This window comes from Mytilus galloprovincialis, chromosome 8 (assembly GCF_965363235.1).
Source record: "Mytilus galloprovincialis chromosome 8, xbMytGall1.hap1.1, whole genome shotgun sequence".
In the NCBI taxonomy this organism is placed as follows: Eukaryota; Metazoa; Mollusca; class Bivalvia; order Mytilida; family Mytilidae; genus Mytilus; species Mytilus galloprovincialis.
In genome coordinates this window covers 40,764,117-40,779,417 of record NC_134845.1, presented here as the reverse complement: position 1 = coordinate 40,779,417, position 15,301 = coordinate 40,764,117, and the positions used below count along the sequence as shown (strand labels likewise).

The following is a 15,301-nucleotide window of genomic DNA, read 5'->3' as shown; positions in this document are numbered from 1 at the left end:
TTTGTGTAGTCTTCGAGAAGAAAAATACGGAACACTAGTGGTACCCTATGGAAAATGCATTACGAATAATTGCGCTCTTGTAACCAAAAATTTCTGAATTTACACAAGTTATCACAGTAATCTGTGTGTGTTTGTCTTGTAATCATTTGTAAGGCATACACATCCTTATACCTTTAAAACATCACTTACAGATAATTGCCCAGATAATCTGTCTAAGTCAGTTACTAAGTGTTATCATTACATAATGTACTTAAAATTTGATTTTCTTGTCCTTGTGCATGACAAACCATCTTGGGATTTTTTGGGTACTTTTTTTTTTTTACATGAAGTAGATTAGGCATTTTAATGTAAAATATTATGAAATGGAGTAGCAATGAATATAAAACTCCTTTATACACACAAAAAACCCTGTAAAATATGTTGTCAGCAAAAAGTACCTATGACACTATGAGGGTCTTGATCAGGCCAGTCTGCACCAAAAACTTTTAAAACTACCAGTGGATCCAGAACTTTTCCTAAGGGGGGCTTGCTGACTGACCTAAGGGTGGGGCACTCCAGTCATGCATCAGTGATTCCCTATATAATCAACCAAATTTTTCCCACGAAAGGGGGGGCCTGGGCCCCCAGGCCCCCTGGATCCGCCTATGACTACTAGTCAGAAGACCAATATTTCACCATTTTTTTATGTCTTAAAATAGTTTTGTAAATACTTGCTAGTTCAAATAAAACTTTACTAGTCTGAGCATCAGACTAGTGGCTTATGGTGCAGACTGTAAGGATTAATGCATTCTTTAGCTCTTATAAATGCCATTTTCGTTTTTCTTTTTAATTGCTTGTCCATTATTCACCATTCCCCATAGCACCCCTTTAGGTCCTATAAGTCCATTCTAGTCCCCATCTAGACCATCCTCATTGTATTTATTGGGTGACAGATGACAGCTGACCTCACTCTTGTGTCACAATTGTTTGGTCCTTTCAATCATTCTGATGCACTGACAGCCAAACTTTGCACTTATGGAGATCCTCCCAATATAATAAACACAAATATTGAGCTAGTTTACATATACATAGGCGGATCCAGGGGGGGCCCTGGGGGGCCCGGGCCCCCCCTTTCGTGGGAAAAATTTGGTTGATTATATAGGAAATCACTGAAGCATGACTGGAACGGGCCCCCCCTTAGGTCAGTCAGCGGCCCCCCCTTAGGAAAAGTTCTGGATCCGCCACTGATATAAATATAAGGAAATGTAGGGTAGACATCAAATCTGACCGTGCAAGCTAGGGCTGTATAGCCAGTCAAGGTCGTTCCATTTGTTGTAGACATCAAATAGACAACAACGCCCAACTGCAAAAACAACGAGGGCACCACATAGTTTTGCATTTAAATTGGGCAATAGTTTCTAACATTTCTAGAACTGATCAATCATGGAAAACAGTTAGTATAAACAAAGATGTATGATTGCCCATAAGACAACTCTCCATTGGAGACTAAATGACATACAAGTCAACAAATGTCCAGTTTAAAATACTAAATTCCATAGTTAGCCTTCTTCATTGTGCAAGTTAGTGCTTCATTTACATGAGAATGTACTTTCATATAAAAAAAAAAATGTTACATAAAATTACAACACATTTATTGATTGATCAATTAGCTTGTAAACACCCTCTTCTTTGCACATTGATATTAGATTGATATACAATATTAGGTCAATGTCAGAAAAAAATAAACTTTTTTGTATGAGGCTGAGAAACTGGGGAAGGTACCTCGCCCTTCCCCAGTTTTGTGCCGAGTACAAAAATGTTTATATTTTTATGACAATTTGACCTAATATTGTTTTTATACTGTAACTTAAATTAATACATTGATAGCTATTTAAATTGAAACACAAATTTCAAACTTAACTTCATATATCCCTTAATGAACCCCTGACTGTGGAAAAAGTGTTCCATGATGAAATTGACATTGCACAAAAAATTGCTGTACGTGTTACTATATTTAGGAAATAAACACAACTAGTTGCAGTATAAAATGAATTGCTTTGCTGAGCACAGCTAGATTCGACCGCAGAGGTCCACCCCTGAACAGTTGGGGCAAAAATGGACACAATATTCGCACTTGATACAGGTATGAATTTGAATTGTAATTAAATATTTGACACATAATAGGTTTCTAGCACAGAATAACTGTAGTCAAAGAACTTAGAATTGGCTATACAATTTGAATTCATATATTTTGTTGCGAATTGACCCCCCAAAAAATCAAGCCCAACCTTCCTTTTGTGGTATTGAACCTTCGTGTAAAATTTTATAGAGATCCATTTGCTTAAACTAAAGTTATTGTCCGGAAACTAAATGTGTCTACGGATGACGACGACATAATAGAAGTCGTATATAAATGTATTTTCTTAAAGGCTCATAGAGTTTATTATCACCTCTTTCATACAGAATTAGTTTTTTGGTCATATGTCTTTGGACACATATATAACATAAACACATTACTAATACTGAATGCTCATAAATGCTGCAAGAAATATACTTTATGAAATATATATTCTACATCAATATCCCAAACAAACAAGCCGACACTTAGGTCCTGACCCACAACAACAGAGAGAGATTTATAAACAAAATATTTTTGTATATGGATTTGATGAACCAGACAGATTTCTGTGTTTATGGTAAAAAGAACATCAAAACTGATGCCAAACTAATCCATTACGAATATGTCAAAACAGTAAAGGGAATGATGAAAAAATCTATGAAAAACAGAAATTAGCTTATTGACCAAGGTCATTTATGAGTTATACTAATATAACAAATTATCTACAATTTTATGTTTTCTCAGATTCTCTCTAATAACATACTGACAACTTAGAAAGCTAAATCAATCAAAATTCCATAAAAAATCCTACATTATTGATAGGTTTCACAATGTAGTGATATATTATGAAATATAATTTGTAAACTTCCTAGAAAACTCAAGTGCTTTTTAGATGAATAATATTCTTGGAAATTATATTTTCAAAATAACATTTTCAAACTTAACTTCTTGCCTTGTGGTTTTGAAACTTTTGAGAAAGAGTATTCGTCTCTATCATAAGTTAGTCTTATTTCTTCTTCTTTTCTAACTCTATATTCATATTAAATGTAAATAAGCTTTCCCTCTGTTTTAAAAGTCACTCTACTAGAAGATGCCAACAAAATCGTGGTACAATTGGGCAAGTGTTGAAAGAAAAAGAAATTTAAATTTTGCTGGCAGTACATGGACTTACAGAGCAAGCATGAAAAATTTAAAAGACATGGATCCATAACCGTGTCTGAATTTGGATATTTTCTCAATTTTAGGGTTTTCTGTGGAAAAAAAATTGTTTTAAAGAAAAATTTAGGAAGTACAAAACACTATATTCTTACATCATATCACAAATATTTCCTACTTTGTATGGTTTTCAGAGGAGTTGCAGCTCAAATAAATTGGTCTCTAAAACAAGAGATTGTACTTCTTATAATTGTACTCAGAATGTTGTGTACCTAACAGTAACAAGAATCATTTATGTCTTTGATTGAACCCACCCACTTTTCTTCATAACAAATATATTCTTAAAGTAATTTTCTTCCCCTTCATCTAATGAAAACTTGTCCTAATGAGCATCTTGGTCCTTGTAATCAGTCAATTACTTTCATAGCCAGCCCATACAATCCTAAAATAATTTTTCACACTCGGTTGCTGAAATCATTCAATCTACAGTCTTGATGAGCTGACCGATATAAACTTGGCAATATCAGGCTTCATGTAAAACAAGCTTAGATTATGGTTCTTCTAATAAAAGTTGATATATTGTGCACTTATAGATTTCTGATGCCCTTATAGAACCATCCCATCAGTGTGAATTTAGTTTCCATTTTTTTTGTTAACTAAAAAACTTTTGCACTGCACATCTTTACTATATAACTTATAGTTTTTGTCAATTATGTCATGTTTTGTTGTTTTCTATCAAATGTTCATGTAAATTTTGACATCAACATGCACATTTTTCAATTAAAACTTGTTCACAAATTTTTCTTATCTATAATTTTGTATATTTTTCCATATTCTATTGTTTTCTTTTGTCATTTTAATATGTGTTGGTGACATGCAAAATTTTCTTTTGAGATTCTTGTCTCATGGCTTTCATGTTATTCAAATTCAAACTACATGTAAGTCTGTCATGTTTGTTTTATCATTTGCAACTATTAATTACTAACAAAACAGTGGAGGATCAAAGTTGGGGCATCGTTCCCTACCCCATTGGTTGAAAAAAACTGTTTTGCATAAAATTGGGGAATTTGGTTTGCTTGACTATTCTCCTCACAATTACCAATAACACTGCACACCCTATTTCCATCAAACCTTGGATTCCCCTCTGTCAAGTTCTTACATACCCAGAAAAATATGCCATAAATAGGTTTTTTTTTAAACTGCCAGTTTTGTGAATTATATGGATGGTAATAAACAAAATTTCTTTCATCTACTGTTCCTTAACCATTGTTAACTGTAATTTCATGCATGCAAACAAATACATGGCTATAAGGGCTGTAAATGATAAGTTAACCTTTGACTCAATATTAAAAGATGAATTTCACTTTGAACTTTAAGTACAGAGTTTGAATATTAGAAAGACACAGAACTATTGATTTCGTAAGACGATTGACCAATCAAATATTCATGGACAATTATAAAAATATATTCTACTTCCACAAGTCTGACTTCATTAAACTCTGTTTCGTGTGTTATTTCTGTTATAATCACAAGAAAGACAAAAGTATTATTAAATAAAACTTTCATAAATCATTAGGGAAAATCATGATTCTTGACTGGTAAAATAATTCTTCATGAGGGTTCAAGAAAGGGGGGTTTCAGTTAATTTTCGAGTGCAAAGGATTAAATTTCTATATCTGTCTCTAGGTATCATTATTCTTGGCTTCACAATTAAATGTGCTTTCACTTTAAGCTAACTATGAATTTTTGCATCACCTCTTCATGTGAAATTTAAAATGATTATGACAATATAACATTTGACCATGAGGTTAAAACAATACCTTTAATGGATATTAAAATTTAAAAATCCAAAATACTTCAAATGTATTTTAAACTTGAAAACTTTAAATCAATAAATTGACAGTTTTCATGTACTTAAATATTGAAATATATATATGATTCATCTTGTAACTTGTTGATGTATTTTTTCACATCTTGATTGGCTGCACTTATTTTCTTTTTCATTTTCTAAGACTAATAATGGTTTAAACAATCTCTAAGAAACCTACAGGCAAAATTTCAAATTGCTTCCTTCTACTCAATCAAAATTTCCAAATGACATAATATTATTCCCATAAAACAGTAATATTTTCCTGTCTTTTAACACCAAACAATCATAATTCTTCTCTGACAGAGAAGTGAATGACTTCCTATTCCCATGTGAACTATTCTAAGAATCTCTAAAAACCATCTTCATTAAAACAAACTTGGTTACACATTGATAGAAATCTGGAGTGAAAAAAATTAGCAATCAACAGGGAATACCAGTGATCAACAATAACAAGTTTAAAAAATATTTTGTTAGAAAATATAGAACAAGAAATCTTAGAAGTAAAGAAATTAAAAGACCCCTTAATCTAATAGTAACAATCATGGCACTACTGAGATACTGTTATAAAATTGTAATTCATGACAAGTTTGGGGAATCTCCATGTCTGATGACTCACACAATCCAATTTGAAAATCCAAGTACTAACTGGACAAAAATCTTGAAGCAAGGAAAGAAAATATTTGATATCGTTTAGTCTAGTTTACTCTTTTGCCCGGGGTCTGACTATAAAATATATTTGAGTTAAGCAACACGCTCTGTTACTTTTGTATATTTTATCTTTTGTATTCAAAAGACATTTTTTCATACATCATTTATACTCATTTATGTTAAGGAACATGTAAGGAATCTATCATAATTCACTGTTCCAGAATCTAATGCATTCTTGAAAATATTCTCAAAAGCTAGTACTTTAAAACTACTAAATGTGACTGGTTAATATGTCCTTAACAATAACTGATTGGTTGATGTTTAACACCATTCATATCCGTAGCCAGGGGGGGTTCAAACGACCCCCACTTGAAAACAAATAAGGACTGTTAAAGTCAACGTTCTGTTCAAATTGTGACTGTTAAAATCGAGTTTTTGAGGCCAAATAACCCCCCCCCCTTTGGAAATTCTGGGCCTGCCATTTTCATGACAATTGGCTATTTTGTGTCTGTCAGTTTTTATTGGCAGATGAAGCTCGGGAGACAACCTGACCAACCTTCACCAGGAAAACTGACATTATAAACATCAAATAACCAAGCAATGACATACATGTAACATCAATTTCATTTTATTGTATTAAGAAAACAAAAATTACTCACACCTCATAAGTTTTATTATGAAAAGTTGAATGGACCACATTAAAAGTTACAAGTGACTACATTGGGTCTCTTACTATTCTCATATCTCCTCAGCCACTTATATGGCCTTAAAAAGATAAAAGATACATTGTATTATATTTTCCATATATTTACAAACAAGAAAAGTCTCTATAAGAATACATATGGCCAATAAGTGCATACAACAACCAAAGTCTAAAAGTAAATAGTTATTACCACCAAATCTTTTAATCTAAAAGATTCTGAAAAAAAAATATTTATCATGTGGTCATTGACAGAAAAGTATTTGCCGATCTCCGGAATTGTCTTGGACATTATTGTTTTTCTAAATGCAAATCAGCAGTAATATACTAATACAGACAAGTTAATGCATTCTTGAAAATATTCTCAAAAGCTAGTACTTTAAAACTACTAAATGTGACTGGTTAATATGTCCTTAACAATAACTGATTGGTTGATGTTTAACACCATTCATATCCGTAGCCAGGGGGGGTTCAAACGACCCCCACTTGAAAACAAATAAGGACTGTTAAAGTCAACGTTCTGTTCAAATTGTGACTGTTAAAATCGAGTTTTTGAGGCCAAATAACCCCCCCCCCTTTGGAAATTCTGGGCCTGCCATTTTCATGACAATTGGCTATTTTGTGTCTGTCAGTTTTTATTGGCAGATGAAGCTCGGGAGACAACCTGACCAACCTTCACCAGGAAAACTGACATTATAAACATCAAATAACCAAGCAATGACATACATGTAACATCAATTTCATTTTATTGTATTAAGAAAACAAAAATTACTCACACCTCATAAGTTTTATTATGAAAAGTTGAATGGACCACATTAAAAGTTACATGTGACTACATTGGGTCTCTTACTATTCTCATATCTCCTCAGCCACTTATATGGCCTTAAAAAGATAAAAGATACATTGTATTATATTTTCCATATATTTACAAACAAGAAAAGTCTCTATAAGAATACATATGGCCAATAAGTGCATACAACAACCAAAGTCTAAAAGTAAATAGTTATTACCACCAAATCTTTTAATCTAAAAGATTCTGAAAAAAAAATATTTATCATGTGGTCATTGACAGAAAAGTATTTGCCGATCTCCGGAATTGTCTTGGACATTATTGTTTTTCTAAATGCAAATCAGCAGTAATATACTAATACAGACAAGTTAATACCCTGTGATAAAGAATAAAATGACACAGAAATTGTTTTCTACCAATTGAAAACTACTGTAGATGGCTTTATATTGAAAATGAATGTTCTGAGTGAGGATAAATGACCAGGAAATTGCTCCAAGTTATTAGAATTGTTCTGAGCAGTGGACACTTGATGAATGATCTGATTTTAAATTGTTCCAAGAAAATGTATATGAATGAGTTCTGTAGTTGTCAAATAAATCACATTATTTATTACATGCTTATATAAACTAATTACATTTTTTGTTTGCTGTTTGTCTTGATGCGATATAAACTACTAGAAAGTCTAGATTTGCATCTGCAATTGCAAATCTCACAACAAGATTTTTTGATTCATTTTAAGCCTGTTATCTAAATGTAGACTTTTTAAGGCATTGCATCCCATGTGCTTCTGGAACCTAATTAATTATCATGATGAAAGCTATCAATATTTATAGAGCTCCAAAAAAATAATACTGCTATTTATGGAATTTTCTCGTTTTAATTTCACTATTTACGAAGACTGGAATTTCCTCTATTTTTTTGTTTAATCATGTAGGTGTTACAGTGTGCAGTCATATGTAGAAGTTCTAATGACGATCTCTAATTTTCCGAAGATAAAATTTGCTGTTCCAATGTATTTTCTCCAAGAATTCAATATTATTGATCAGAAATGTGCATCCATCATTGAAATTGCACACCTCAAAAGCAAACAACTGCATTTAAATGCTTCCACTTCACATTAAAACTTTTTAAAGATGGAAAATTTGAAATATGAATCATGTTTTAATAATGAGTTTCGGAACCATTATAAAACAAAAGTTTCTGTCAGATCATACATTATATCAAAGCATTTATCTGAAATCACCAGACAGAATATTAGATTTTTCTACTGTCTCAATAGAACACTGATGCAATCTACGTCATTTTCATTAATTCTTGATGACAATCTTTTACCTGACAATGTATCAAAAGGTTGTTTGTTCTGGAAGCATTGTTTAAATAGTAATTTGCTAATTGAAGCTTTTCTTTAATGATTCTGTTGAGTTTCAGCTTCAATGAACAAGTCAACAACAGCGAATTTCAATAAAAAAAAATTTCCAAATGTATGTACAGAATATACACAAAGATATTCTGCTGACACAGACAAATGTCTTGCATGTGTGTTATTTCAATATCATAATGCAAATGTTGAATTTTAAACGGAAGCACTCAGATCTGTACTCTGTGTTGGGCTGTACAAGTTCCCCGGCTGCGTTAACTTTGTGTTATTGAATCATTTGTATGAATCTGATGAGTTTAGCCTTTTTCAAGTGATATTGTTCATTTTATGTTGTACTGTTACACCACTCTCCCAGGTTAGGGGGAGGGTTGGAATCCAGCTAACATGTTTTCTCTTCCAAATGCTGGATGTATGGACCTGTCCTAAGTTACAGGAGCCTGTAATTCAGTGGTTTTCGTTTGTTTCTGTATTACATATTTGTTTTTTTAGTTCATTTTTTTGTACATAAATTATAGTCAGTTAGTTTTCTGTTTTGAATTGTTTTACCTTTGTCATTTCCAGACCATTTATAGCTGACTATGTGGTATGGGCTTTGCTCATCGACGAAGGCTGTATGGTGATCTATACCTTTAGTTGTTAATTTCTGTGTCATTTGGTCTCTTATGAAGAGTAGTCTCATTGGCAATCACACCTTTTTTAAATTAATCACTGTACATTAAATATCCAAAGGCTTTATTGCTTGTTTGTTGAAATTTTAATCAAATTAGTAGTAAAATGATCAAATCAGATCAATTATCAAAGGGACACACAAACGATATATATTTGCAGCTTTTTTTCTCATGACTATTATAAATAATTGACGCTGGACATTGTAAAAGCAACAAGCAATCTATCAAGACTATCCCTAACAAGCATTAAAACTTTCATATATCATTCCAGAATATTGGTAATGACTAAGCATCTTATTTCACAATCAACAGATTGACTCACTTTTGTTGACGTTATTTTTTTTTGCAAAATGAGAGTCCAATTCTGTATTTGAATGATAAATGAGCGTTACGTCATCAATCAAACTATTAAATTGTCCCCCCATGACGGAGGATGTACAGATGTGCAACAGACATTTAATTATTGAAGGAACAATTTCCGTTATTTTCTTGAATTATGCAATCCGAGTAATTTCTGTGCAATTTGAGATGAATTAACAATGTAGCAAACTCGTGAGGGCTTTGATAGAAATTGATATCGTTGATCAATATCCTAAATTCAATTGGTTTCAAAATAATTATTGTAATATTAGAACATTAACTTTTTTTTCATGTCTACAATAAATGTAACACCAGGGAAATAATTTCAAATTACATACTTTTAATGAGTTTTCAGGCTTGAAATTTTACTATGTGCAGTATATAACTTACTGAAAAATATCCTAAAATGTTATCCTGGGAATTGTTTTTATTTATCTTATTGCTTTTCTATTTAGCTGTAAAGATATTTAATTTACTGTTGTAGACTATCTATCAAGTTATTGTGTCTATACAATGACCATTTGATAATGTAATGATCAATAAAATGGCAATAAAGATACTGAAGTACAGGGCTCTTGATCATAAAACTTTACACAGCTGATGTAGAGTACAAAATTAATGCTTGAAACACCACATCCTGTATTTCTATAGGTTTAATTCCAAGTCTGAGTAAGATAATAGTATAACTATTCTTACAAAGTTTTATAACCACAAGGTCTGCAGTCTTAAAAACAAACAAGTATGAAATACTGTAAAGAGCTTTATTTTAGAGGACTTGAAATATTGCTGTTTCTAGTGTAAAACCCGTGTTACAGGATTTTATTTCACACATTTTTCTTGTATCTGATTCTATATATTATCAAACTGAAAACCAAAAGTATTCAAGGGACTATTTTCATGATTTTTTCTCAATCAGCAAAAATATAAATTTTGAGAAAACTTTACAGAAAATTCCAAAATGAGTATAAAATTCAGTAAATCTTGTGTCAGATATATCATCAAATTAGTAGTATTATATTTAATTTGAAGCAAAGTGTTTTTTTTCTTCTCAACCAATTCATCATTTTTTATGATAAAAGCACTCATTAAGAATACACAAATCCATAAAATGAACTTGAAATTAATGTTTCCTGTACAAAAATTTTATGTTTTCTTCAACACATGCATAAAAACGGAATTAATTAGTTTCCAAAGAGAAGAAATGGACCATATGTAAATAGAAAAACATATTTTGATATTTGTTTCTTGTAATGAGAAGCCTCATCTCTGTCAGTCTTAAAATAATTACAAGGTCAAAGAACTTTTGAAAGTTTTTTATTTACTGCTGATTTCCTTTATCCACAAACATCTTTCTAATATAAACCTTATTTTTACTTCAATTAAGTCATTCATAAAGATATAACATCTGTCCTACTGAACAGCCTCCAGAGTTATATTGCATGACCAAAACATCTTGAAAATTTTCGGCAATAATTCATAAAACCATTGAATACACCTCTAATTCATAAAATTATGGGAAAATATTTTGCAAAAAGTTTTTGAAGTTAGCACTGTTAATGGGTTCAAAATACTTTAACTTCCTCAAACCTAGCTGAACCCTTTTCTTTGTTATTGATGGCTAGTAATGTAAGAAATACCATTCAAAAATATTCATAAAACAACAAGATCACTTTAAGCTTGGCTCAGTTACTATAAAATGCATTTCTATTTGGTAATGTTGAAATTATAGAAAGAATCCATCTGAAATTCTGTAAACTTCTTTTGAAACTGAAAAATTCCACACCTAACTATATGGTATACGGTGAACTTGGTAGATATCCTTTGGACATTGATATTAAAATAAAAATAGTGTCATATTGGTGTAAGTTATTATCCGCTAAAGAGACTAAGCTATCTTCTATCGCATATAGACTATTAAAAACACTATTTACTGTGAATAATGTATGTACATTTTTTGTGAGTAAAGTTAAAAATATTTTGGATGAATGTGGTTTTTCAAATATTTGGATTTCTCAATGTTTTGGTAATGATATATGGTTAAAAAATGCACTTAAGTTGCGATTACAAGACCATTATAAACAGTTGTGGAATACGCAATTACAAGAGTCTACAAAAGCAGTAAATTATAAAATTTTTAAGTTAGAATTGAAGTTTGAAAAATATTTTGATATCTTGGATATGCACGAAAGTATTATTTTATGTAGATATAGAACCACAAACCACAGACTCCCAATAGAGACAGGGAGGTGGAATAATGTTAATAGAAATGATAGAAAATGTCATCTTTGTAATATTGGTAGTATTGGGGACGAATTACATTATCTGCTAGAATGTCCATTTTTTAACGACAGCAGAAAATTATACCTTGATAAATATTATTTGGCTCGTGTTAATACACTAAAATTTGGAAAACTGATGAGCAAAGTAAACAAAAAGTCAGAGTTAAAAAGATTATGTAAGCTTATAAAGTGTATAAATAAACATGTGGGTCCTCCTGGCTAAAATGTATATTATTTTGAAACCACTGTATTTTATATATGTTTTGTAAATAGATGCACATTCATGTACATATTTTGCACTCTCTCTGTACCTATGTATCTGCAATGGTTATGAGAATAAAGATGATGATGAAAAAGTGTGTTATCCGAACAAATATTATAAAAGAAAGTAATTTGTAAACTGAAATTCATGTTCTCTTTTACAAAAAAAAACCCTAAAGATTACTTTAAGCTTGGCTAAGTAACTATTACATAAATGTATTATATGCATTTCTTTGGAAAAAAGTGAGTTATCTTTATTAGCAAACATTTTAAAAGGAAGATATTTCTAAACTGTCATTCATGTTCACTTTTGCAAAAATTACAAACCCTAAATCAGTGGTTAAAAACACATGAAAAAGATAATCATTATCAAAAATTGATTCCAATCAGTACAATACATCATATTATTTTCGCATCACTTTTTGTTTTAAATTAAGATCTATGTAGAACAACTTTATCTATGCTTTGTTTTTACTTTTTGCTTAACACTACCTTGTACATAATTTATTGAAATGTGCATAAAGGTTTGTGATAAAATATTTATTGCAATATTGAGAAAAATCCTGTGTAATTCATATAAAAAATTAAAAAATATGAGTTTAAATTATTGCGATTCCCTGTCGCATTTTTTGCAATAATTAAAACATCGCAATAATTTCAGTATTAATATTAGTGAAAATATCCTGATCTACAATATATATTCAATAATTAATTAGTTACCTGTATAAGAATAATTAACGATAGCTGCTAGAGATTCTGGATCTACATCCTTCATTACTATTTCTTCCATCTTTGCCTCCCTCACATCATTTGTAAACATAGCCGCAAAATAATCGGAAGCAGCACTCAGTACTAAACGATGAGCCGGGATTCTTTTATTTCCAGCGATGATAACAACATCACACAGTTGCCTCTTCCCAGCATACCCTTCAATCTTCTTCATCATCCTCTCGGCATGATTCATAGACAGGAAATGGTCCGGGATGTCTTCCATCCTGGTATTAGGATGGTGTGTTGCGGCATAAGTCTGCTGAACTAGGTACCTGCAATCACAAAAAAAGTTTCATAAGACAAGCACCTTAATTTATTTCAATTTTATTCACTCCAAGATTTTAGTTCTAACACTGTGGATTCAATATAATTTGCTGGATACCAATTTTTGTAGATAACGTAGTTAAGAGTAATCCACGGATTCAAATCTTCAACAATTTACAGATTTTCAATATAGTCTGTGCATGTAGAGATTGGCAAAACCAAGAAAATCAAATATCCACGAAAATTTATACCCTCAAAAATAAATGAATCCACAGTAAATCCAAAGATGATCAAGTGTTTAGAGCTTTCCTGATGACATGTCCTACAGACCTCTAAAAAAACAACTTTATAGAGAAACTGAAATATTGAACTGGAAATATTTATGTCCCTTTGAGCAAAGGTTATCATTACAATCTTAAAAGAAATCATCCACTTCTTTTCAAGTCTATGTGAACTTACATAACGCAACTTGGTGGACTGTCAGTTTGGCATGTGGAAGAAATGCCTTTTGATTTAACAGGGTAAAAAAGTCACTAAATGATTAATGATATTAGCGGTAAATAATTATTGAATCTTACCCTCGGCAAACAACAAAGGTTTTTTGTGAAGGTGATACTGATTACTCTACAGATTTATTATTAATTATTTATCTCAGAGGAAAACTTGGTTCTAATTTGATGTGTGTTGGATCTTACAAAAAGATTTATCTTTAGTCTATTTTTCGATAATTACTAGGCCTTGAGATTCTGAAGATTACTAATTAACATATATTTATTATACCAATTTTATCTAATGCTTGGATACATTAATAAAAGAGAGAATTTGTAAAATTTGAACAGTAGCCCAAACAGTCAAAGAATTAAGCTTATGTAAGAAGTTTCCTTAAACATTTAATAACCTAAGCACTAAAATTTCGATTTTTAAACTTGTAAAGCAACATTTGAACAAAATTGCAAATTGTAACACTTATACAAAATGACCCTCTATTTACAAATGTGAACATTATACAGAATGATTATCATTAGTAACCATGAAACAGAATGATCCTTTATAACCAAGAAGCAGAATGACCCTTGAAAATCATCAAATTATAATGACTCTTGGTAACCTATAGCCAGAATGACCTTTGTAACCATGGAAGAATGACCCAATCCATATCATAAACCATACTGACCCTTGGTAATTAATAACCAGAATGACCCATCATATAATTGCATGACCAGAATGACCCATCATATAATTGCATGACCAGAATGACCCAATTATTACCATTGAGTCACAATGGCCCATTGTAAGCATTGAGCAGATTGACCCATACATGATTATTCTTTGTAAGGACAAATCAACAGTACCTGTAGTTGATAACACAGAAACAATAAAAATCTAATTAGCAAAACAACCATAATATTGATCAAAGTATTTTTTGTCAAATGAAATTTGAAGCAAAAAGTAACATATTTTAAGCTGCTTTTCCAAACAAACCCTCCAGGGAAATCATATTTTTTTTCTAAAAAAGATGCAAATGAAAGCAGGCAGATTCATGTAATCAATTTTCATATTGTCATTCAAGTTAACATAAACCAATCCCCCCCTTGGGATGTTTAAATATAATGTTACTTGTTATATGCTGTACATGATGAGGATTAGTCTCCATGCTTGTCATCCTCACCACCTTCTATACATCAACAAAACAGGTTTCATATAGATGGTCATGTCAGATAAATCCATATATTAGATTTAATTTCTTAGAATTGTGAAGCGTGACATCAGATAAAGACAATGGATCACTATGGAACCTGTTGCTGTCAAAATTTTCTCATTGGACGAAAAACTGTTTAAGGGAAATCAAAGATAAGGAACAAAGTGGTGTTTAAATATATCTGCTCAACTTATTAAAAATCAAATTTCTGAAGCCTTAAAGTTTTTCTTCTTTATATTGAATACTGAGGGCAGGCCTCATAACTATTTTCTCATATAAGTTATAACATCTTACATAAGTCCTATATTCTTTTTGTTCTAAGAATTCTTGATATGACATAAGAGAGTTGTGTATGAAAAG

General features: G+C 31.2%; 1 protein-coding gene across 10 annotated transcripts in view; it reads right to left on the bottom strand.

The window, feature by feature from the left end:
• Positions 1-15,301, bottom strand: part of LOC143041934 (kelch-like protein 5) — a 70,685-nt gene that overhangs the window by 16,376 nt on the left and 39,008 nt on the right. For all 10 annotated transcript variants that reach the window (XM_076214085.1, XM_076214086.1, XM_076214080.1 and 7 more), the window contains one exon: positions 12,928-13,250. In XM_076214085.1, the coding sequence (XP_076070200.1) occupies positions 12,928-13,201 (274 nt within the window). In that variant the 5' untranslated portion in view covers positions 13,202-13,250. The remainder of the gene's footprint in view (positions 1-12,927; positions 13,251-15,301) is intronic.